This window comes from Anomalospiza imberbis, chromosome 12, assembly GCF_031753505.1.
Source record: "Anomalospiza imberbis isolate Cuckoo-Finch-1a 21T00152 chromosome 12, ASM3175350v1, whole genome shotgun sequence".
Lineage (NCBI taxonomy): Eukaryota > Metazoa > Chordata > Aves > Passeriformes > Viduidae > Anomalospiza > Anomalospiza imberbis.
In genome coordinates this window covers 21,213,730-21,236,865 of record NC_089692.1, presented here as the reverse complement: position 1 = coordinate 21,236,865, position 23,136 = coordinate 21,213,730, and the positions used below count along the sequence as shown (strand labels likewise).

The following is a 23,136-nucleotide window of genomic DNA, read 5'->3' as shown; positions in this document are numbered from 1 at the left end:
GAAAAACCTCTAGACGTTATCGTCACAAGGCGCTGCGGGGACAGTGTCGGTGGAAGCGAAGGGGAGCGGGCACACACGCCAACAGCCGCTGAATCGTGCGCAAGTGCCGGAAGAGCGCGCACCTGCGCCGGGGAGCTGAGCACCTTCTGACGGGGCAGGGCCTAGGCCGGTCGGAGCTTCCACCACTTTCGAGAGGCGCCGGCGGGGCGGAGGCGAGCGGACGAGACGGAGTTCACCGCGCCGGCAGTACCCCGGGGCGGCCCGGCCCGGTCCCCCGTCCGCAGTGCCGGCGGAGCGGGGCCGCGCCGGGCCATGGCGGAGCGGGGCTGCCCCCGTGCCGAGCGGGGGGGACGCGCCGGGGCGGGCAGGCGGTGAGGGCAGCGGGCGGTGAGGGCAGCGGGCGGGCGGCCGCGAGGGGTCCGGGTCGGCGCCGGGGCTGAGCGGACCGGACTGGTGGGAGCGAGGGGCCTGGACGGGTCACTGCCATCCCTGCCATCATCTCTCCTTAGCGCCGTACCCGCACCGGAGGCAGAGGGGCCGCGGGGAAGCCGCACCGTGCCAGGGTCGCTGGAGCGCCGCCGCTGCCTGTACCTGCACACGGGCCGGGGTGAGCGCGGCCGGCGGGAGCCGCTCCCTCCGTCCTGAGGAGCGCAGCGTCTGGCCCGGCTCCCTCCCGGGCGCTCCTCTGTGGCCGCAGACTCACTTCGGCCTCCCCTCCAGCCTGGTGCCAGATGGTGGAGGTCCTGCTCGCCGCCCTGATCCTGGTCTGCAGCTCCGTGTCCTGTGGCTCGGCGGGAGGATACACCGGCCTCCCCGCCCTGGGGGGCATCTACTACTACCAGTACGGCGGGGCCTACAGCGGCTTCAGCGGGGCGGATGGCGAGCGAGCCCAGCAGCTTGACCAACGTTTCCACCTACTGAAGCTGCCCATTGCAAGGGCAGCGATGGTTGTGGGAGGGTGTCTCCTGGTCTTCCCTTGTGTTCTAATTTTGGTTAGTGTTCTGCAGGTCCCGTGGCACTTCCCAGCATGGCTGCTAATTGAATGCACCTTGTACATAGTGATTGCAGTTGGCACAGTGCCTGCTCTGTACTATTTCCTCCATTCTCTGCTGAGCGTTTATAATTCATCAGTGTGCAAAGAGAGAGAGCAGCTTTATCAAAGCAAAGGCTATCAGGGCTTCTGGTGCAGCCTGCATGGGGCAGAGATTGCTGCTGGCCTACTGGGCTGCATGGCTGCCATGGCATACCTGCTCAGTGCAGGCATAGCTGTCAGAGATTACAGGACAGTTCATGAACAGAAACAGAAGCCACTGCAATTATAAGAACTTTCAAATGATTCCTCCACTCCAGTAATGGTCTTGATTTTTGCCAGTCTCCTTACTGAGATGAAGCAGTATGCTTTCCTTTCTTCGGGACAGTACAGCCTTAATGCTACAGAACACTCACCAAGCTGGCATAGCTCTAAATATGGTAGAGTCAGGCTATTGCTAACCTGAATTTGCATTATTGAGTTATTAGTGTCTCAAAGCTGATGCAATGGATTGTCTCTGCTTCACAGGCAGCCCTTCCGCTCTCAGGTGTCCCCTTCTCCAGTGAGGTCTTGATAGAAGTACTGCCACTACATGCTTCTGTCAATGAACAGCTTTCTGTAGCTGAAACATGTCTTTACAAAAGGCATGTGACTTTGCTGAGAAAAGAGCTTTTAAAAACAAGTGACTGAGGCCCATGGTTGTGACAGCTAAATATTGCTTCCTTGTAAATCTCTTGGAATTAAAAGACCAGTGTGAACAATGCATTTATAAGGCCATGAAAAAATCCTGAAAACTCTCAAACTCAGTCTAAGTTGTGATACAATGCCTTTTCAAACTCCTGGAGAGGGTGCATTTATGTATGAAATGGTCTTTTTATATAACTTGTATACAAGAGTTTTGCTTAGAAAGATGCCCTGGATTGGGATAATCAAACAAAAGCTTTATGAGATCAAATGGGTGACTGAATATAGAAGTATATTGTTTTCAAAATACATTTTCAATGTACGAGTTGGAGAAATGAGAGGCTGCTTTTTTTTTTTTTTAACTTTTATAGGAAATTTAACTGGGAAAAGTAGCACTAGAATCACCAACTGATGTCTCAAAATGAAATGCCACTTCAGAGCATTTTCCACTGTGTGCTTTGCTCATATGAGGATGGAGCCACCACAGTCTCACAGAAGAGTTCTGCCCATATTAAAATAACTAAACTTACCAGAAACATGCTTTGCCTTGGACATAGCTCTTCTTTCACTGGCACAAGTGAGTAAATCCTCACAATTACCAAAACCATGGAACACTATTAAAACTAGAGACACTAAAGTAAAACAGATGCCAAGTAGGAACACAATAGGTGCTTTGGGGTTTGTTTGATTTCGTTCATTTTTAGGGTTTTTTTTTTTGTTTGTTTTTGTTTTTTTTTTTTCCCTGTTAACATCAAGTGTCTCAGCACAGGATTTACATGGACAGTCCATTGTTGTCCTGTTTCTGTTAACATTTCTGTATTTCCTCTTGTTGCAGCTACTTCTAGAGCTGTACAGTGCTACTGAGAGCAAGTTCACAGGGCAGCATTCCTCTAGCAGGAAACAGAAAGCTGCCTTAATAATTGGTAAGCCTAATTGTACCCTCACAGTGTTCTGAAAGAAGTTTTTGTATGGAAGGCTGATGAGTAAAGTAGCACATAATGCTCAGTGAATAACCTGCAGCACTGCTGCTGCTAGACACAGCTACCTTCGACTGGGGTATTGCAGAGATTTGTTCCAGCACAATAACAGAATCAGAATAAACTGTTAGATGAAAGTAAAAATCTTTATTGCTAAGTCAGCTGAAAATTCAATGCAAAAATACTCTTCCTTCCTGAACCTCTCTATACATCTGAATAAAGAATCAACGGACTAGTGTTTTCCAACAATCTTACATTATTTGCATTTCCAAAGCAATACATGGGCCATAGTGCTGAGGGCACATTCATTGGACAACCTACTCCCATACACAATAAAAACAGGGATCATTATAGGTGCATGCTAGAGTGGGATACAGAAAATACTTTCCTTTTTAAAAACAAAAAAAAGCATGAAAAAGGATTATTTAGTAAACGGTACACTGCAATATTTAACATGCACCAGGTCATATGAATAATTTAAAAAAGGTAATATTTTAAAATGTGAAAAAAAGAGGAAAAATACAGTTAAGTCTTTAGAGAGCAATAGAACAGCAGACAATGATTGCACAAGACCAAAGAGGTGATCTGCCTGAAGAAAGGCCTTTGGCAAGTGACACAAAAGCCACCAGCATCTATCTGGAAGGAGTGCAGAAACCTCACAGGTCCAAAGCCTTAGGTGTGGCTGAAGGTCCTGTGTACTACAGGAAAGATTTCAGACTTCACAGCAGCTTGTCCCCAAAAGAGGGAAATACTTCCTACTGCTTGGAACAGGATGTTACCCTAACTGAAGAATCCAGTCTGGTATGAACAGTCTGTGATGCTGCCTCCACTGGGCTTGTTCCTTGTTCTAGGGGCAACTTGGAGCCTATCTCTTTACCTTTAACATGTGGGCCCCCGCTACCCACCACTCAACCTTTATGGGTTCCTTTTACAGAAGCCTTTCCGGACAGGACAGGACAGGACAGAGTAGTGCCTTCAGAGTATCTGTCTCAGCAAGCATGCTTATAAGCAGAGCCAGAATTACTGAAGAGATGGACCAGCGACCTCCTCAGCCTCACTTGGCTGTGGCTGCGTGCAGTGTGGGAGCGCTTGCATTGCTCAGCAGGGACAAAATAGCCTGAGAACCTCAAGGTGAGAACCCCTCTCTAACAGCAAGTCTACAAACGAGTGGGACATTCTCAGTGATGTGGTTATGTGATGATCACACAGTATCTCTGCAAACTCCAAAAACAAAAATCGGGGAAGGGACTGGAAAACAGGAAGATAACTGGGAAGACACTTTCTATACCCTGCTATGAGTCCTTCAGTAGACTTGCCCTTTCATACCTGTTCCACCTACAGCAGTGCTCCTTGGGAGTTTGAAATCTAAGGTAGCATTAATAAATAAAGTAGGGAAGACATACAGGGAGGAAGGAAAACAAAAAGTAATGGAGGGAAGCACTATGTTCTGTGAGTTGTCCTCACCAGACAGATGAAGATAACCCAGCCACACCACTGTCAGACCAATGTCAGAAAAAACCCCATTTCTTTGGATGACAGTGACCTTGAAGCGTGTCTCAGCAGTTGGAATCTTGTGTTACAAAATCCAAGACATTTGCATGAAAAAATTATGCCAATGTCTTTGCTGACACCCAAAACTGGCCTAGGAAAAAGCAGCACTTTTTGTGATGAACAGGCACTTTTTTTAATGCATGAAAAAGATTTTGGATGACTGGAGAAAAGCATCACAATGCTGTGGCTGAAATGGAAAAGGAAAAGCTTAATCCTTGGAAGAAGCACTTGGAAAATATGCAGAAGCTGCTTGAGGACACCAGCACTTGTCTTAGTCAAACAGAGAAAGACTATTTGGAACAAGTAAAGTCAACTCAGCCCGTGCTGCCTAGAGTCCATAATACCAGCTTCACAGACATCTGTGGATTCTGCCTGGAGTGTAAGAAAGATAACAAGCCATGTCTTCCATGACAGTTCACACACATAGAAAATAGGAGCTGGCTGCATTTAAACTCCCTTTCTACTTCAAAACCAGAAACAGCACTGGAAAAAAAGTCTAAGTAGGAATTCCTTCCGTTCCATTCTGCCACTACCTCTAAGAGGTATAGTTCAGAAATCTGCGTGCTCCATTGCAGAGCTGCGTTTTCCTTAGTCCTTCAACACTGAGCTAGGTAGAGCCATTCATTACTAACTCCTTGTGGCAATTCTGCATGCAATACTACTGATTCAGACTGGCAAGGACACACTGGACTTTCCACATCAGTGCAAGAAATAGAGACCTGATTTGCATTCATATATGCTACTCAGAGTGCAGGGCTTGTCAGAGTCTTACTCAGAAATAAGGGTTTCTGCATCAGTCCCATACTGAATGGAAGCTGTTCTACAGCTGTTCTACAGATATCAGAAACCGTCAGGCTAGGCACAGATATTTGGTAAAATTATCATCAGTGACAGAATCAAAAGTTGCAGTTGAATACATTGGGATGAACCTTTCCTGCATACTTATATGATGATAACATGAAAGAGTTTTGGGGTTTAGCATTTGAATCTTTTCTGCTGTTTTTCCTCTGCCTAAAGGATTCAAATGCTGTTGTTTCTGTGATTTTAAGAATTAGCTTCAACCTCCAGTTGCAAATGAAACAGGCGTTTAAACAAAAAAATTGCGACAGTTTAAACTTTGCAAAAATTGGCTTGTTTCATGATTACACTGCAACTAGCACAAAGTAGATCCTAAAATGTTGCTTCTCATGCATAATAAAAACACCTTTTTTTCCTAGTGATAAGAAATTCAAGGTGCTCTGAAATCTCACTAAAACTCCATTAGATTTTGTCAAAAGATCTATATTGACAGAATTCCACAAATAGTCTGCACAGTATTTCCTTCTGAGCAAGGCCAAAATTTGATCCAAAGATAGACAACTGAAGCCCCTCAGATCTCTTCAGAAGAAACGTTTAAGTTTTCTTCATAAATATCATTAATGAAGAAAAGGCACTAGCCCACATCACACTAAGGATTATTGCACCACTGCCATGACAGGGACAGCTGCTATCCACCTCTGTCAGAAAGGAAGACAGATCTGCATGCTACAGAAGCAGTGATCTCCACCACCCTTATACAAGATGATGACATGAGCAGCCAACTTACACTCTGCACCAAAAATTCTAATGGAAACACAAGGCATCTGAGTACAGACTAGCCAGTTCATCATTAGTGGGACTGTTTTAAACATCTTTTTCAGTGCTGATAAAAATGTTAATAAGATGAAAAGTTTAATTTTTGCTTTTGTGCTGAAGGCTAAGCAGGAACAAGTACACTTTCACCTTGTTTGCGGCCAAATTGGGCACATACCATGAAATGCTAGTTGCTGTGTATTTGGAATACGACTCCTGCTTCCACAGGCAAAGACACTGTAACTGACAATGCAGAGGTTTATGTTGATGGAAAAGAGCACTGGATGCTTCTGCCAGTCTTAGAGCAGCACACCACTGTTTACAGCTTGGCTCTTCTGACTGAACACTGAGACAAGAACAAGCTCCTGGCTTTATCCCATGTCTTCTGCAGAGGAAGCCTCTACTGTGAAGCATCCATAATGAAGGTGGCCAGGTTGCTGCTGAGGTGGGTCTGTGCTCTGCAGCTAGAATCACTAGATCTACACATTGTCTTAATCAACCAGTCCTGAGCTGATCTTTCCTATGCTCCATATAAAATGCATTGGTTGGCACCTGCTTATCACTCAGCTATGTATTTTCTCATCTTGCAAAGAATGATCCCACCATAACCTTCACTCTCCCCTACACCAGTGCTCATCAGAACCCTGAGTCCTCCACTGTCCTAAGACCATCCATTGGGAAAAGTCCACAGCATACCTGCTGTGGAGTGCTTTCTCCCCTAACCCTAAATAATAAAGTGCTGGGCTGAAGGGGAAAAGAACAGCTTAACTGCATTAAATAAAAGTGCTTGCAATTAATGTAGGAAACCATTCTCAGGTCAGCTTCATTGCAACTGGCTGTATTCTTTCAAGGAATAAAAAAGTCAGGTGCAGGGGAGGAGGGTGGGACACTGCATCAGAAATATTCACAGGACTCTAAACACTGAGCATTTCTCTCTCAGCAGCCTCCTCACCCCACACACATACACCAGCCCCTTTCTGGCAGAGCTGGCAGAACCTCAGGGTTCAAGGACTTACCAGACAGTCCCTAACACAGAGCTCAGCAGCTGATCTGTGTGCTCATAGGACAACTGAGACGCTACAGTGGTTAAGTGGACAGCCCAGACGTTGGCCTTCCTGATTCTTCCTCAACTCCATTAAGGAAGCAGCAGGTGTCTGTACTCCTTGCAGATCCCAGCTCCCTCAGAGGGCATGACAGCCCTTATGAAACAGAGCTTCCTGGGACAGATAATGTGGGAATGGTACTCATAGGGTTACAAAGCTGTGTCAAACTCATCTGTCAGGGATGCTGCATGTTCTTCTTTCAGCTCCTGATCTGCTCTGTCTTCCTGGTGCTGCTTCATTTGTTCCTTCACTTCCTCTTCCAGATCGGGTGGCACCACAAATTGATCTTCTGGCTCCATCTGGGATGGAGCAGCAAAATAGCCTGTCTTCTTCTTAGGTACCTCTGTCGCTACTTCGATGAGGTTGAGGCTCTCCTCCAAGGGCACTATGGAGCCATTGGAAAGCTTCTTTCCATAAAGACAACATGTAGAAAGAGATTTTTGGAGTTCACACTTCTCCTTGACCCCTCTCTGCACAGTGTTGCTGTTTACACTGTTCTGCCTCTGAATGATGAGTACAAGCCCAGAGTCATCCTCTGGCCCTGGAGCAGAAGAGCTGTATTTTGCAGCAGAATGTTCTAATTCCAGACCCTTTCCTTTACAGCAATGGATGTCCACCTCTACCTCCACTTTACTACCATTTGTCATCACACCTTCCACAGGCTGCTCATCATCACTATCTAGACCATTGTCAGACTGGTTGCTAGAGAAGGTGGCACTGGAAGGTTGGCGCTGAAAGATGCTTGAGGGGGGCACAGGATGTAGGCTGCAACGTCGTTCTTGTCGTGGTAGCAAGCTGCCATCCAGACCAACAGCACCGTGTTCATCTGATGCAGTAGAGCCCACCTCACTGCTAACCTCAGAAGCAGATAGTTCACTGCCGAACTCTGAAGCAATTCCACTGCTACATGAAGGTGTTGCTGGTTTGGTGGTGGTAGAACTAAATCCCCCAGGGCCTGTCAGAGCGAGGCCGTGCATCTCACACGTGCAGTTGTCCTCACTGATGTTCAGACATACCACCATTGCACCAACATTGTCTTGGCAACCATAGCTTTGGGCTAAAGTGCAGAGTTTCTTTGCAGCAGCTAGTGGGTCGTGTAGGTGCCGCACAGCTGAGACAGCCTCTGCATAAGAAAGGTGTTCCCAGAGAGCTTTGTTCCCTAGAAGTAGCAACTCATCTTGTACAGTCAATGGAATGGAACTGACATGTGGTTTGGGCAGGATCCAAGGATGCAGGTACGTGCAGCCCAGCATCCGAGTACAGCAAGTCACACCATTGACTTTATTGTCCTGCAGACAAGAGAAACAAGGCAGTAGCATTGGATATGCTATTAGATCATTTAGAAAGAAAACTTTCCCCTGCTCATATGCTGGTTTGGAGCCGCGAGAAATGCCAATTACACAGCTGCAGCATTGGAGAAAGGGATCTAGATGGATCTAGATGCAGGTACTGCAATGCAGATATTCACTATACCTGATGACCACGTACAATAACCGCCATCACCCACGCTGGCAATAACACACTTTTATCCCACAAGACTTTTTGTTGCACTCTGAAGAATTGTAGCAGACTATTCTGAAATGTGCAGCTACACTACCTGCAGTACATTGATCAGAGAGTCTCACTGATTAGTCTTATGTGAAACTTATTTTTTTAGTACAAGTGAGACAGTGACTTTTGACTTTCTCAGTGCAAGACAGGTTACCCAGACATTAAACTATTTCTGTGTATTATCTGAACTATTTCTCTCTTTATTAATATATAACTGCATTCTGAAATGTGGACACTACATCCCGAGGATAAAAAGAACAAGTAGGTGTCTCAAGCTGTTTCTGTAACCTGGATGTATTACCCCCTTCTGCTAGATGGTCCCCTGGCCAGCCTGGCAGTGGTCTCCCATAAAGAGAAGTGCCCACAACCCTCAGTCCCTTTTCCAAGTCAGTGTTTTGAGTTTAATTTCAATGTTCTTAATTTCTGTATCCTGTGTCAGCACTGCTGCTGCCGCCACGTATTAAAACCCAGCAGATGAGACGCACAGGGAAGTCTCTTACACAATAATTTCACTTTTCTTTTTCAGAATCCATCAATGAGCCAGTTTTAACTATTTAACACAATACAATCATCCCATAGTTATTTTCAGTCAGTAGCCGCAGTGCTACGCCTTGAAGAGCTGTAACACGGTGACACATTATGCTTATGGCAAATACTTCTATCTAGCAACTTAATACTTTTTAAAAGACCCACTGAGCATACAACTACAGTGATTTGCACTCATTTCTCAAGATCTTTACAGACGTATTTTTCCCACTCTTTGGAACTTCCCTGTTATTTCCAAGTGTTTAGAAAGTTAACCTTTACAGAGTTCTCTAGAAATCATTTTAATACTTTTGGATACTACATGTCATCCTGTACTACCCACAGTTCTTAGGCCAAAGTGTTTCAGGAACACGCAATTTTGGACAGTGAATCAGCAAATGAAGCAGAGCAGGAAGCACTGGACAAGTCATTCAGAACCTTCATCTCATCCTCTCCCCTGTAACGTTAAGCAGACAGCCGAGCTCATGTATTTGTACCAAGCTTTTATGTGAGTGTGGAAGCTAAAGTGGAAAGGGTCCAAACTAACCTCTGTTATAATGGCTTTTTGTTCCTTGACTCTCCTGGCTTCCTCTGAACATTGTTCAAGACTGAAGACTTTGGAGAGAGGCAGTGCCTTTCCACTTCGGCACAGAACAGCTTGGCACGTCCCCACATTGGCCACCGTCAGAGAAAAGTTGCTGGCTGGATCAGCCACCTCGTTACGAATGTAGCAAAGGACAGCAGAGGAGCCCAGCTTCTGCCCAGCCATGCCCAGCTTCCTGTTGGAGGAGAAGGTGTAGGAGGCTCCAGACTCTACTGACAGGCATTCTGGAGGGCTGCCTCACCCCACCTAAGATATTGATATACCTTATGCAAGTCCCACCAGGACCAGCCTGCTCACTGTCCTACCTGTGGGAGACCAAGAAGGTGTTGGACATGAACATGGTGTCAGACTGCTGTACCTCCTCCAGGAGCACATCGGCCATGGTGCACTGCAGCAAACGTGGCAGTTCTTCGTTCTTGTCACCATCAAACATGCCATACACAGCCTCCACCCCCTCTGCAAAGCTCCCCAGTGCCAGGGATGACACACACAGCCTGTCAGAAAAGCATACAAGCTAAGTTAATGTGTCTCAAAAAATTGTCTTGTTCTCAAAACCACAGCCATCAGGCACCTCGCTGTGAGTGCCATTCTCACAGGGAAACAAAGCCACTGTCCCTGCATTCACTAGCCTGGGAGATGTACAGCTGCATGTTATTATTGGAACTCCCAAACCCTCCTTGACCACATGCAGGAGAGGGCAACAGGCACAGCTGGCAAGAGAAAAAGCATCTTTGCTGGAGAGGGAAGGAGAGTCCAAGCGTACTGGGAAAAGCATGAAAATTGGCACAAAAGGTAATGTGGAGACATGAGTTACAAAGACTTAGTAAGAGATCCAGAGAGAAAAAGGGATGGATGAGCTCTTGGGCAAACCAGGTCTGCTTGGGTACACAGCAGTGTACTCTGCCCAGCACCCTGAGAAGACAGTGTCAGTGCTCAGCAGACCATAATACTCACTTATTTCTTTGGCCTGCCATCTCAGCTACTCCGTGACTCCAGAAGGCAGAAGTGAGTGCCGAGTCTGCTGTGAGGGAGGGCTTAGCATCAATCTTCAGTGTGGTAATATGGCTACAGAAAGAACAGAAGTTATGCTTTTTTAGAACCTGCTGAACAGGCCTTAGGACCTTGACCAGTCTAATTTCAGACAGCAGTCTGTGGAAAGAACTGCATCAAGGAAAAGAGTTTAAGGTCTAGGTCTTCTGGAGATATCTGCCTGCTTATGCCAGACACACCTGGGAAAACCTCATACCACCTGAAAAATTCTTTGTTCTGATGTTTCGAACCCAGACTTTTCCTTTCCCAAAGACAGTAAGTCTCAGCTGCCTCAGTCAGGGAATGTTATACCACCATGCAGTGATAAAGTGCTTTTACTTTACTATCCCATTTCCTCTCCTGGCAAGGGTTACCCTTCCCCCTGCAGGTCACTACTGGGTTGACATGTCAATGGCTCACCTGAAGATATCCAGTGTCTTGTGTTCTAACACCAGGTTTGTGTTTCCACTCAGATCCAGCTCTTGCAAGGCACCTGGCAGTGCCTCAGGGATTAGGATTTCAGTTAACTCATTGCAGCTCAAATCCACAAACTGCAGTAGCAACAAACAGCATAACAAAGAAAATACTCTTTTGTTGTGTCATGTCATCAGTTACTCCAGTGCTCCTTACAAACATCATACAACCCTGCTACTTATTGTATCTCACACACAGGTTATGAAAATGGATCTGACTTGTCAGAAGAAGAATGATTTATAAGAAACCTGCAATAGCCATGACTCCAATACTGAAAGACTAGGTCGCACCAAAGATAAAGGAAAGCCTCTATATACAAACCTGCCTAGCTGTATAATAACACTGCACATTGTCTCAAATGCAAGAAACCAGAAATGTCAGAGACAGGGGGTAAAGGTGAATGAGATGATCTTTGATCAATTCAGAAAGGTGAGAGATCTAGAATGCACATTCTGTGACCTCTTCTCGGGTTGATCAAGTAAAGTCATAGAACCACAGAATGGTCTGTGCTGGAAGGGACCTTAGCTCATTTTTTTCAACACATCTGCCATGGGCAGGGACAACTTCCACTACAAGAGGTTGCTCCAAGACCTGTCCAACCTGGCCTTGAAACTTCCAGGGATGGAGCAGCCACAGCTTCTCTTGGCAACCTGTGCCAGGGCCTCCCCACCCTCACAGGGAAGAGTTTCTTCCTAATATCCAACCTACACCTACTCTCTTTCACTTTAAAGCCATTCCCCCTTATGCTGTCACTCCACGCCTTTGTCCAAAGTCCCTCTCAAGCTCTCTTTTACTCACTTGAGGTAATGGAAGGTTGCAATAAGGTCACTCCAGACCCTTTTCTTCTCCAAGCTGAACAACCTCAAACCACTCAGCCCATTGCCACAGCAGAGGTGCTCCAGCCTTCTAATCATCTTCATGAACTCCTCTGAACTCACTCCAACAGGTCTAAATCCTTCTAGTGCTGAGGACTCAAGAGCTGGATGCAGCCCTCCAGGTGGGATCCCATCTGAGCAGGGCAGGGGGCAGAATCCTCTCCTTACCCGCTGTCCATGCTAGTGTGGATAAGCCCAGGGTGTGGACAGGGGGTTTCTGGGTGCCAGCGCATATGGCTGGGGCACGTCCAGCCTCTCATCCAGTAGCGTCCCCAGGGCCTTCTCAGCGGGCTGCTCTTGACCATTCATCCCCCAGTCTGAATTGATACCGGGGCGGCCCTGACGCAGGTCACCTTGCACTTGACCTTGCTGGGACCTCCTGTTCTCTCCTAGCAGTTACTTATTCTACAGCCCAAACTTTACCCAGATATCTCTTTATCTTCTCCATACAAATACCTGAATATGGGGCAAATGCAGGATTTCTGGAAAAATGCTGATTTCATTACAGTTTGCAATAAGTGTATGAAGTAGCTTGCAGTTTGCAATCGTTGTAGGAATTGTTTTCAGTTTGTTTCCACTCAGATTCAGTTCTTCCAAGTGCTCCAGCTTACTAAGTTTGCTGAAAGGGAAACAAAAAAAATACTGTATCTTACAGACATGAACTTGTCATTTTCTGCAGTTGCAGATGAGGTATCCATAGACACTGCCCTTTATGAGCTACTTTTCTGATTTACTGATAGGAGACCCAAAGTCGTAAGAGATGCTCTAGTAAGACGCAGGGTCCCCAAGCCTGGCTTGGATTTGTACAGCAGACAGACCCTTCACCATCAGTGCTGAAGTTGCAAAGAAATACCACCCCATCCCCCCCCCCCCCCCCCCCCCCCACGCAACACAAGTTACATCCCTTGGTCCCCCTGGATGGCACCTCAACTATGACACGAAAACCTACAGCCAACAGTACCATGTGCCAATCCCCCTTAACACGCTTCTCCTTCCTTTGTGTGTAGAAATGTCAGGCTTTTGTCTTCGTGCCACAGGGAGAGCATCTCATTCTGACTTTGACTCACGTACAGTCATGGGGAGGTGGCAGCTTCCTCCCAGGGAGCATTGTCTTGCCCAACAGCCTTACTGACTTACCTTGCAGGGAAAGTCTGCAGGTTGTTGTTTGCCAGATGCAGGATCCGTAGGTTTGGGTGTCCCACCAAGACAGGGATGCATTGGTCTGTGAGGTTGTTATTAGTCAAGTATAGCAGCTGCAGCATGCTCAAACTCTCCTCCCCCAGACATGCGGAGGGCAAGGACTCCAGGCTGTTTGCAGATGCATTCAAGTACCTGAGGCTAATAACCACAGCAATTGCAAGAATCAGACTTCACATCATCCAAACCACTGCATTAACAAGGGAAAGGAGCTGTACAAATGCTAGTGTATATAGCAGTATCAGAGAGAAGGCCAGACAAAACTGTAACATCCCTACTCACATTAAGATTTTTGAGTCTACTAATGACTTACTAGCTACATGCACTGTGGATGCACACAGCATTTTACAGTAAACAGTGAGCACTGAAAAGCCCATGGGTAATACTGGTGGAAGCAGACAACATAAAACTTTACTTAAAGAAGGGCTAACTCATGTGTGAATAGACAGCTATGAGAGACTGTTTATTTGTAAAGGGTCTCTCTTGTTCTCCAATGACCTGAATCTGACTGGCTTCTTTTCTTTGCACTTGAACTTACGACTACTTTTAAAGACACAGCTCTTCAGGTAGTTTCTGTTTTCCTGTAATTATACAGTAACATGGACTGATTCCTTCAAATCAACTTGATGGCTTCCCTTATGGCACCTGAATAACCTCCTCATAAAGGGCACACCTTGTTATCTCTTATGCAAATGACACCTTACAAGGACAGTCACACAGGGGCCACTTCCAGCACTTACACTCCAAAGGATAATGCAGACAAAAGATGTTTGCTACTGACACTCACTTCAGAGCTTTGACAAAGAGTGTCTCTGGGAGTTTAGTCAACAGATTGTGCTGAAGGTCCAGCACCTCCAGTGGAATGTGTTCTAGAAGAGGTGGAAGGCTCTGCAGATGATTGTGCCCCACCATCAACTTCCGAAGACTCAAGCTTCTGAGGATCCTAGAAAGACACAGGGTTTTCTATTTAACTTGGTTCATTCTTCTTGACATCCACAGAGTGGGAAAGGCAGTATTTAATCCACTTAATTTGCTTGTACAGCAGGGAATGATTAAAATACACTGATCCATAAAACGTAAACAATTACAAAGCAGAACAATACACAGGGTAAGATGACTCAAGTCTCTCTGGATGCTTGGATGCGTATCTACGTTTCCCTCTACAATACTACTGTTTGGTATCTTGGGATTCGAGTTGGTGTGCATGTGCCCAGCATTCTCTCAGGCAGACAAAGAAAGAAGTCACAAAGGAAGGCTTTAAATGTCTGTTGTCACTTGTAGGTAGAAAGAAGTGTTTCCACAGTGCCAACATAAATTCAAATCTTTAACTAGCGGCTTAGCACTCCTGTATTATTTCTGAGGCAGTAAAATATTATTTGCATAATATACTTAAAATTTGGTCCCTTTAATCCATTGGATTGGCTAAAATTCTCTTCTAAGTTCTCATTATCACATCCTTGTTATGTCCCTTCCTTGCTTTTGATGTATACAGTTTTTCTGTGACAATCACTGGAATGTCAGTGCTGATCACCTCCTACGCCCCTTGCTTCAGCTTCTCCAACCCAGGTTCTGCATTTCTTCCCTGTTAACCACTTCTCCATACAATTTTAGTACAACTTACCCAGACACTGTGTCATTCATCAAATCACACCCCCACCAAACACCCTTATTAGGCTGAGAATGTTTATGCATTGCTTCTTCCTAGGATAAATAACTGCAAAATTGTATTCATTCTTGGCTCTCATTCACTGCATTTCTGCAGAAACTGAAAGCGAAATAGGGAGAAAGGAGCTGGCTGATGGTGTACTGTGAAAGCTACAGTTGAGATCAGATGAATTGTCCCTTTGTGATAACTCCCTGTCAAAGGTAACAGATGAAATTTCTGTGACATGATGCAAAATGTATTAGGGTCTCACCTATGACCTGTGTTCACAGACAGTATGGTAACTCATATAAATCACAGCAGCATGTTCTATGTCAGGTGCAAATAGCTGCAGTAGCAGCCGAAAGCACAGGATGGAATTACCTAGCCTCTATTGTTCAAAAGGCTGACCTAGAAACTGGTTCTTTCCAACATTTGAATATAGAGCATTTTTGATGTGACATAGATAAAGTAAGTGAGAGTAAATATCTCGACATAACAAGGAATTAAGCAACAGGAATGGCACTGCCTTTCTCTTCCCAGACAGGCCATTGTAGAAGAAAGCTCAGCTCTATTTACAAAGTTTTTCTGACCTTGACGGAAGCTCCAAGAGTAGGTTGTAGCTCACATCCAAAACTTCCAGTTTCTTCGCTTCACAGGCCCAGTCTGGGATACACTGTAGTTGATTGCTGAGAAAAGCAAGTGGGAAAAGCTAGAAACCAGCACTCCATATGGAAAAGACTGTGAATGCTGCATGATCTTCATGACAGCCAAACCAAAAGCAAAAGTCAAAAAATGAACAGCATCTGAGTTAGTCACAGATAATGCAAACTGAACTGGTTCATGACTTGGCAGGGCATCCTATCTTGCAGGTCTCACAATGCTGCTCCAAGGGCAGACGTAGGCAATGAAACCAACAGCAGAGATCACTGGGAGCTACTCTAAGTATTTGATCCACAGATCCCCTCCCCCCCATTCTGTTCAGTAAGCTGCCCCAAGTTCAGTGGTCCCTGCTTGGCTTTTTTTTTCCTGATCACCGCCTACAGCTGAAGGACAACAAAGTCACCTGAAAAGGTCATACTGGTTCAGAAGGGCTTCTGGTCTGGGACACTTTCATCATTGTTTAGTGCTGGGCTTTGAAGTTCTATTGTGTTTAAATGCTCTCAAGATGTCCAGATACTTGCTTTAAATTCTGTTGTGTATCATCACTTACTGAGAGAGTTCTAGACATGTCAGTAGACCAGGAACCGGATAAATATTGACAGCTGTCAGACCTGATGAAGTAAAGCAAGTAAGTATGATTGCAGAGCTTCAGAGAGAAAACAGCACAGAGATGCAGCTTAGTTATCAAGTGAGACTCACAGTATTTCTTTATGGAGACTCAAGGTCCCCACTGATACTTCCCACCGTAGAGTTCACACTTCATACATCCGCCATATGGCACTTTAGTGTCTCACTATCCATTTCTCCATCTGTCATGTGGAGCACCAGAACAAGAGAGAACTGTACTTTTCTTTGTGGGCTCCCAAAGAGACCTCAATGGCACACAAATTCCTTGGACACAACACCACAACCTCCACACTGTTACACCGCCTGTGTACACCCATGCATATGTGATCCGTAGGAGCTAACCTCAGTTGACCCATCACATATGGTTTCACCACAATAACACCAACAAAAATATTTTTTTAATGCGTGAGAGAGAGCAAAAGACTCTTTTCCTTTGCTCCCAGGGCTTGTAGGGAAAAGGCAGGTGAAGAAGACAAAGAGACATACAGTTGCTGTTGGCATACAGGGCCCGAAGGGAGAAGCCGCTCAGGGTCAGCTCTCTCAGCTGATTTCGCTCACAGTGCAGCTGCTCCAGGCTGACCAAGGAGCTCAGATCCAGATCTGTCATCTGATTGTCTCGTAAATCCATGTAAGCCACAGATTTGTTCCCCTCCAGAGTGTCAGCTGCTGCTCTCTTCAGGTTGTTCAGCCTAAACACTCAGAGATGAGTTAAAAAGTCAGAAAACAGGACACTGAACACTGGACATCAGTAAGAAGAGAGAAGAAAGAAGAGGAAAGGAAGAATTCTGGTGAAGGCCAACACCAACGGTGAGCACAGACAACGAAATGCGTGACAAGCAATGGTGAATTTCAGGCAGTGAATACAAACAAAAACATTTCCTTTGTCTACACTGCTACACATAACCATTTTACTGATTCCCAGATTCTTAAAAGATTCTGAAGAAAGATCCAGCCTACAAAACAGAAACCAGGTCAAGGGGCAGCTACTCTGCATGGACACAGGAAGCTAATGCAGAGAACAGATACTAGACTGCCTTGTGACACACAAAAAGCTCTTTGTCCCTTTCTGAGAGGTCTGCAGTTGGCAGCCTGGAGAATCAGGATCACATCTCTAGGGCAGGGAAGCAAAAAAGGGAAGGAGAGATCAAGGTTTTGGTACCTTCAGCTACCAATGCTCAAGGTAACAGCAAATCACAAGAGGAAGCTAGAGGGCTGGGTCACATTCAGCATCTGGCACTGCTCAATTAAGCTTGCTTTTCCAAGTGGATTCTGCACACCCTCAGAAACAGAACTCCGTAAAAGCTAAAGAATCGGCAGGAGAAAAAACTGAACCTAGCTTATTGCAAAACATACCAGAAGTTGCACAGATCCTCTGCTGTAAATGGAAAGTAGCAATCTGTTTTATAGACACCTGCCAGTTTCACCCCTTACCTCAGGTCCACACTTTTGATGTGACCCATACGGTTCAGCACTGTCAGGTCCAGGGTCTCTAGCAAGTTCCCTGCCAGGGCTAGTTTGTCTAAGGTGACAAGTTTCTCACAAACTTCCGGCAGTTCACAGAAGTTATTGAAGGAAAGCCCAAGACAGCTGAGCTGCTGCAGGTTTCCCATCTCTTCTGGTAAGGATGTAAGGAAATTGCCATCAAGCCAGAAGGTCTGGAGACTGCAACAGTGAAAAAGAGAAAGAAAATAGTTCTGCAAAGAGTAGTGAATATCACATTTTGTATTTTCAGTGAATTTTCTCGTATAGTTAGCTGGTCTCAGTGCGGTTATTTTTAAAGGTTCCTAACAGCTAATTTTATTCTTATACACATAAAGTTACTGATGTTGGTAAAGTTATACACATAACTTTTTTTTTTTTTTTTTTGATGTTGATAAGTTACTGATGATGATAAAGTACTGATGTACTGATGATGATCACACATGTAATAGGCTTGGCACTTCCGGTTGTGCCAAAGATTGTAAGTTAACACAAGCAAAATACAAATCAGTACTTACATTGTAAATGAAAGATATTCACTTAATTACTTGATTTTCTACAAATGGCACAGTTTAATCACACCTCCTACCACACTAATGCACTAGTAGAAGATTTTTACACTCTAATTGTCCATTTCAACACACACTCAGAAAAGAATAAGGTAACTTTCTGTTGGTATGATGAATTGTTTCAAAGCTTGTATGGCTTTTGAGACTCAGATCCCAAATATACAATTCCCTCATTATGATTATGTTCCAACAGAGACCTTTCTGTGTTTAGTGGTGGTAGCAATGAAATCTGAGGCCACAAAAATTCTTATGAATAAGGGCTCAAGGAGTCATCAAGATAACCAGACCCATAACTAAGCTGTAAGCCTCCAGGAAGTGTAAGCCTAAATATAACTTTTTCCTCACAGTTTGCATATGGCTAAAAGATCATTCTGGAAATTACTTGCTCACAGCCAGTGTGGATGCAGACACTCCTTTTTTAAAGATACAAGCTGGAAGAAAAGCAGGCCACAATAAACCAACAGTTCAATATTGATGTTTATCTATATATACATTTAGATAAACATCTATCAATGTTTATCTAAATGTACAAACAGTCTTGCAATTAAATTTACCTAAGCTTAAGCTCTTATGCATTTGGGGTAGCTACCGGGGAAAATGGACAAGGCTCCAGCAAACACGTTAAGACAAAATTTTGAGAGGGGATTGCTCAAGTATTTTCACTTTAAAATCCTCTAACACAAAAGCAGCCAATTCTGTAGAACATCATCAAACATACCAGTGCTGACAAAAATCACTAGACCCCGTGAGAAGTTACCACAGAAAAGTTTTCTACAATAAATTAAAACTTCAATAGAAATTGCATCAGTACCGAAAGTATTAATTTCAAAAAATAAATGCAGAGAGTCAGACAACTCTGAAGCTGCAGAAGAATGCACATAGACTTATTTCTTATTTGAGAAACAATGCAATTGCCTTCAGTGCTTTATCTGCATCAAGTTTCCTCATCTTTTCTGTACTAGCAGTTGTGATGTTTTCCTAGTAGTGATTAAGGGATTGAATATCTTAGTTCTTGACCTCCTGCTGGAGTCAAATTAATCATTCAGCCTTCATGGGCAAAACAGGCTGCCCTAGAATTCACACTTTCAGAAACAGTACCTGCACATCAGCAGTGCTCAGCTGAGCCACCAAGGATATTTATGATCACAGATGTAAAGAACATACTCACTTCAACAGTTTGCCAATCTGACTTGGCAAGTAATGAAGTCCATTACAGGAAATATTAAGCTCTGTCAGAGTAGAGATCTCACACAGTGATACAGGAAACTCTCCCAGTCTATTATGAGACAAGTTCAGACTCTTCAATTGAGAAAACCTATTAGCAAGAACACTAGTTAATTCACAAACCTACATGTCTAAAAGCAAAAATACACAAACCAGTCATAAAGAATTCTTAAGTCTGTACACTGGTGATACAGTCAGCTAACTCATTACAGGACTTTCTGCATAAATTTGGGTTTAAGTCATTGATACTTTTCTCAGCTGTCATGCTGAAAGTGATCAAATACCATGGGTTTACTGCAGGAACTGATAACAACCTTCTACACCGACTTTCCAAGCTTCGTCCTAGTGACTGCTACTAAGATGAAGGTGACTAAAAGGCTCTGTTCAAAAAATTTACCTTAAAAGAATTAACTACAGTAAGAGCCTACAATTACAGAGTTTGGGAAAAGAGGAGCTGAAAACATTCACTAGGACTAATCTGAGAATAAAACAGAAAGCCAAGCCAAGCTGTAAAAGGGAAGACTAAGAAAGCACATGCTTCATGCTGGGAAAACCCAAGACCTGCACCCAGAGGTCCTTGAACAAGATTGCACTACTACAGTGCGCCTTGCTCAGCAGACTGCATCCCACCTACTGCCCCAAGTACAGACATCCCACAGACACTACAGTCCCACCAGTGCTTGAGAAATGGTTACCTATTTCTAGCTCCTTCAATCACCATGCTAGGTCCAAAGAGAGAGAAGGAACTTAGCATGGCTGGGGTAACATACAGCAGGGTTCTCCTCCAAGAGTTCCTGCCTCCTTTTACAGGAAGCAAAAGTATTGTTCCCCAAGTAAAAGCCTCTTCATCCCAAACTGGAACCACCAAAAATTAATTCAGTGGGGAAATTAATATCTCACTTCTACGAAATAACTGCAAATTTCATGTACCAGAGAACTACTTCTTGGAAACATGCAGTTATTTATCTGCCTCCCCAACCCTGCTTTTCCCAGACATTGGTGAGTAGCTCTTATTTTGAAGCCAATGTTCTAATATCAGTAACAAAACCAAGGTTAATTAGCTTGAGGGAGAATATTACTTCTAGCTTGAGATGTCTTGAAATATAGGACTGAAAGGTTTTGGAGTTGTTTTCTTCTTTATAGTGACCTTTTTTGGATTCAAAATACTTGTAATGATCTGTGTAGGAACTATGCATAATATTTCTCCATTTTGCTTTATAACAGTGGGTGGTGGTGTTCTTTTGAACAACAAGGAGGGAGCATAGCTGAAACTTGGACATGAGTTGTTTGCTTTGAGCACCCCATCACATGAATAAGGGCACAGGCATTTTTGTTTGCTGCAGCCACAGACTCTCTTGTACTGCAACTGAAAGCCAAAGAGAAAAAGATGCTATGTTGGTAAAAGCCTTCCTCAAAGGAAGGATAATGCAAAGACATAACAATGATAGAAAAATTAGAAATTTGCATACAGAACTCCACCACAGTATTGGAAAAGAAGGAAACAATGAGGATGAACCTAAAGATTTGAACAATCTCATTAGCTGGTTCAACTTAAAGAGATTTAGGACAGGTCGCGGCTCTTAGGGTTTGAGATCAGCAAATGCTTTAATAAAACTGCTTTCTCAGGAGTTATGCAATGGCTTTTGCTACACCTGTTCTTAGTGCCAAGCAGTGTTTCTCTCTCTAACAGCGTAGTGAGAAGCTGCTCAGAGGGATACAGCATTAAACACAACAGCACAACTAATGTTTAGAATTCATCCGTCTGCAAAAATATCAAAGCAATCACAAGAGGGGCATTACAGTTTCCAAAAGCTGAAGGGAAACTGGAATATGACACAGCTTGGTCTGAGATTCCTCAAGCACACTTCCATACTCAGTGGGGAGGACGATACTCAAATGCCTTTTGAGTTCTCCTTCTGTTCCCTCTTCTTTGCCTCAGTAAGCTCAAGTAGTGATGTAGGAGTGGAGTGGAATGGAAATGCAACTCTCATTCAAACTGTATTTATGAACCAGGTATTACAGGGGATAAAGATTCCAAAACTGTTGTGGCTCCTCAGGTTACGGTTTGTGCTCTCACAGGGCATACTGAGACGGCAAAGGGGTATGGACACACAGCAGTGAATCTTCCAGGGGATGACCATCCTCTGTTTAGCAGCCCAAACAGGCGCTGCCCTGAAATATTCCAAGTTTAACACATCCTGTTCTGCCACCACAGCACACCAGCACAAATCTGTATCAACTAGCTAGAATGCTGACAAGAGATATGGAGATGTATACATGTGTGTGCACACACACATCTCAATGAAGACCAGATCTCAGTGTTTTTCAGATAAGGGAGATGCTTGAAAGGTACTACAGTACATAGAAAATAAGCTAGGAGATGTAACAAAGCGGGTAGGGCTATTTAATGCCCTTTGCTTAACATTTTCCCTTTAGCCAGTAATTTTTGCTCCATTGTTATAGTTATAGGTAATTAGACTCCTAGAGCTTGAAAGTTGCTCAGAGGAAGAGATCTGATCATTGTAGGTAATTAGACTCCTAGAGCTTGAAAGTTGCTCAGAGGAAGAGATCTGATCATTGTGAAAAATTCTGCTGTTGGGAATTGACAGTCTCAATGCACTGAGAGCACCTACTGCAAGTGAGCAAGGGTCTTGTTGTGGTGATGTACTCTTAGAAGCATCCTAAAAACCTCAGACAGAAAATCTTTTCAAAAGGCAATGAGCAGCCCTATGTGGGCAACCTAATGCTATCTGTTTATTCAAGATTGTGTGAAGCGAGAGCTTCTTTTATGGCTTTTGTTTGTGGATTTCAGCTTCATCAGACATAGTCACTGCCAGGAAAAGAGTTGAGTTTCTGACATGTCAGATTTCTGGTTGACTACATGCATGGTCAAAAGAAATTTCAAGCTCCTTTGCTGATCCAGTGAACCAAGGATACTCCATTTTAGAAAATAAAGTGCTTTTCAAAAATCATGCAATGTATTTGAAGAGACAAGTAGAAACCAAAATCTTAAGATTATTTTAAGCAGCTTCTCCAGTAACAGAATCTATTACAATTCAGCATTAGAAAACTTTTAAGCAAGTTTGGAAAACCAGACTAGACTCTGGTTCGCAAGGAAACTGCAAAGAATTCCCAAAAGTGAGCAATTTTTTTCATTGTATATTCTCATAGATACCTGGGCATCTCATTACCCTAGAGGATGAAAAATGTATTAGCACATTGGTAGGCCCCTAGAGACAAAGAAAACAAAAATACCCCCTTCCCCACCCCACCCTGCCAAAAAACCCCCCAACAAACCAAAATTACAAAAACAACCAGACCTCAAAGCCACAACAACAACAAACCAAACCAAACCAAAAACCAAAAAGCACTTTTGCAAAGTTTCTCCAAATAAATTTTCCTTAGGGAAATGTGTTCCAGACAGAGCCATTGGACAATATTACTATAAGCTTCCTAACAGTTTTCAAAATTCATAGAGCAACTCCTTGAATTCTATTTAGCATGGCTGGTATACATATCAACAGACTAATCTCCCTCTAGATTTTTATGATTTTGGGAAATTAATTTAAAAATATTTTTGTAAGACTCCTTCACTTACCTAAGATGACTACATCATGCTTCCATACCATCACACAACTGCTACTCTCTTAAAAGCAGATCATCACAAGTTTCCAAAGCAAAGCTGGAGTCTCACAGGCCCTCTGCCAATTCCAAATACACA

The 23,136-nt window shown here is 44.1% G+C and overlaps 3 protein-coding genes across 7 annotated transcripts in view; 1 reads left to right on the top strand and 2 right to left on the bottom strand.

Annotated features, from left to right (window-relative positions):
- TAT (tyrosine aminotransferase) overlaps positions 1–23,136 on the bottom strand; it is a 44,091-nt gene that overhangs the window by 16,770 nt on the left and 4,185 nt on the right. The gene's annotated exons all lie outside the window — the stretch shown is intronic.
- Positions 94–6,659, top strand: MARVELD3 (MARVEL domain containing 3). Of its 3 annotated transcripts, none has more exons than XM_068203323.1 (5): positions 94–371; positions 510–607; positions 721–992; positions 2,550–2,637; positions 6,179–6,659. In XM_068203323.1, the coding sequence occupies exons 1-5, from the start codon at positions 313–315 to the stop codon at positions 6,190–6,192; spliced, it is 531 nt and encodes a 176-aa protein (XP_068059424.1). In that variant the 5' UTR covers positions 94–312; the 3' UTR covers positions 6,193–6,659. The 3 variants fall into 3 exon arrangements, with proteins under 3 accessions (XP_068059424.1, XP_068059423.1, XP_068059422.1); XM_068203322.1 differs by lacking the exon at positions 6,179–6,659 and adding an exon at positions 3,626–5,581; XM_068203321.1 differs by lacking the exons at positions 2,550–2,637; positions 6,179–6,659 and having other exon boundaries at positions 721–2,052.
- The window catches only part of PHLPP2 (PH domain and leucine rich repeat protein phosphatase 2), a 34,394-nt gene continuing 14,076 nt past the window's right edge, over positions 2,819–23,136 (bottom strand). Inside the window, exons 7-19 of one of the 3 annotated variants that reach the window (XM_068203295.1) lie at positions 19,360–19,506; positions 17,575–17,805; positions 16,630–16,832; positions 16,067–16,127; positions 15,447–15,542; positions 13,999–14,154; positions 13,152–13,352; positions 12,471–12,633; positions 11,086–11,216; positions 10,591–10,701; positions 9,942–10,130; positions 9,580–9,811; positions 2,819–8,245 (exon numbers count right to left, since the gene is read on the bottom strand). In XM_068203295.1, coding sequence (XP_068059396.1) covers positions 7,106–8,245; positions 9,580–9,811; positions 9,942–10,130; positions 10,591–10,701; positions 11,086–11,216; positions 12,471–12,633; positions 13,152–13,352; positions 13,999–14,154; positions 15,447–15,542; positions 16,067–16,127; positions 16,630–16,832; positions 17,575–17,805; positions 19,360–19,506 — 3,061 coding nt within the window. In that variant the 3' untranslated portion in view covers positions 2,819–7,105. Of the gene's footprint in view, positions 8,246–9,579; positions 9,812–9,899; positions 10,131–10,590; positions 10,702–11,085; positions 11,217–12,470; positions 12,634–13,151; positions 13,353–13,998; positions 14,155–15,446; positions 15,543–16,066; positions 16,128–16,629; positions 16,833–17,574; positions 17,806–19,359; positions 19,507–23,136 lie in introns of those variants that run through there. The other 2 variants (XM_068203298.1, XM_068203296.1) reach the window with 2 other exon arrangements.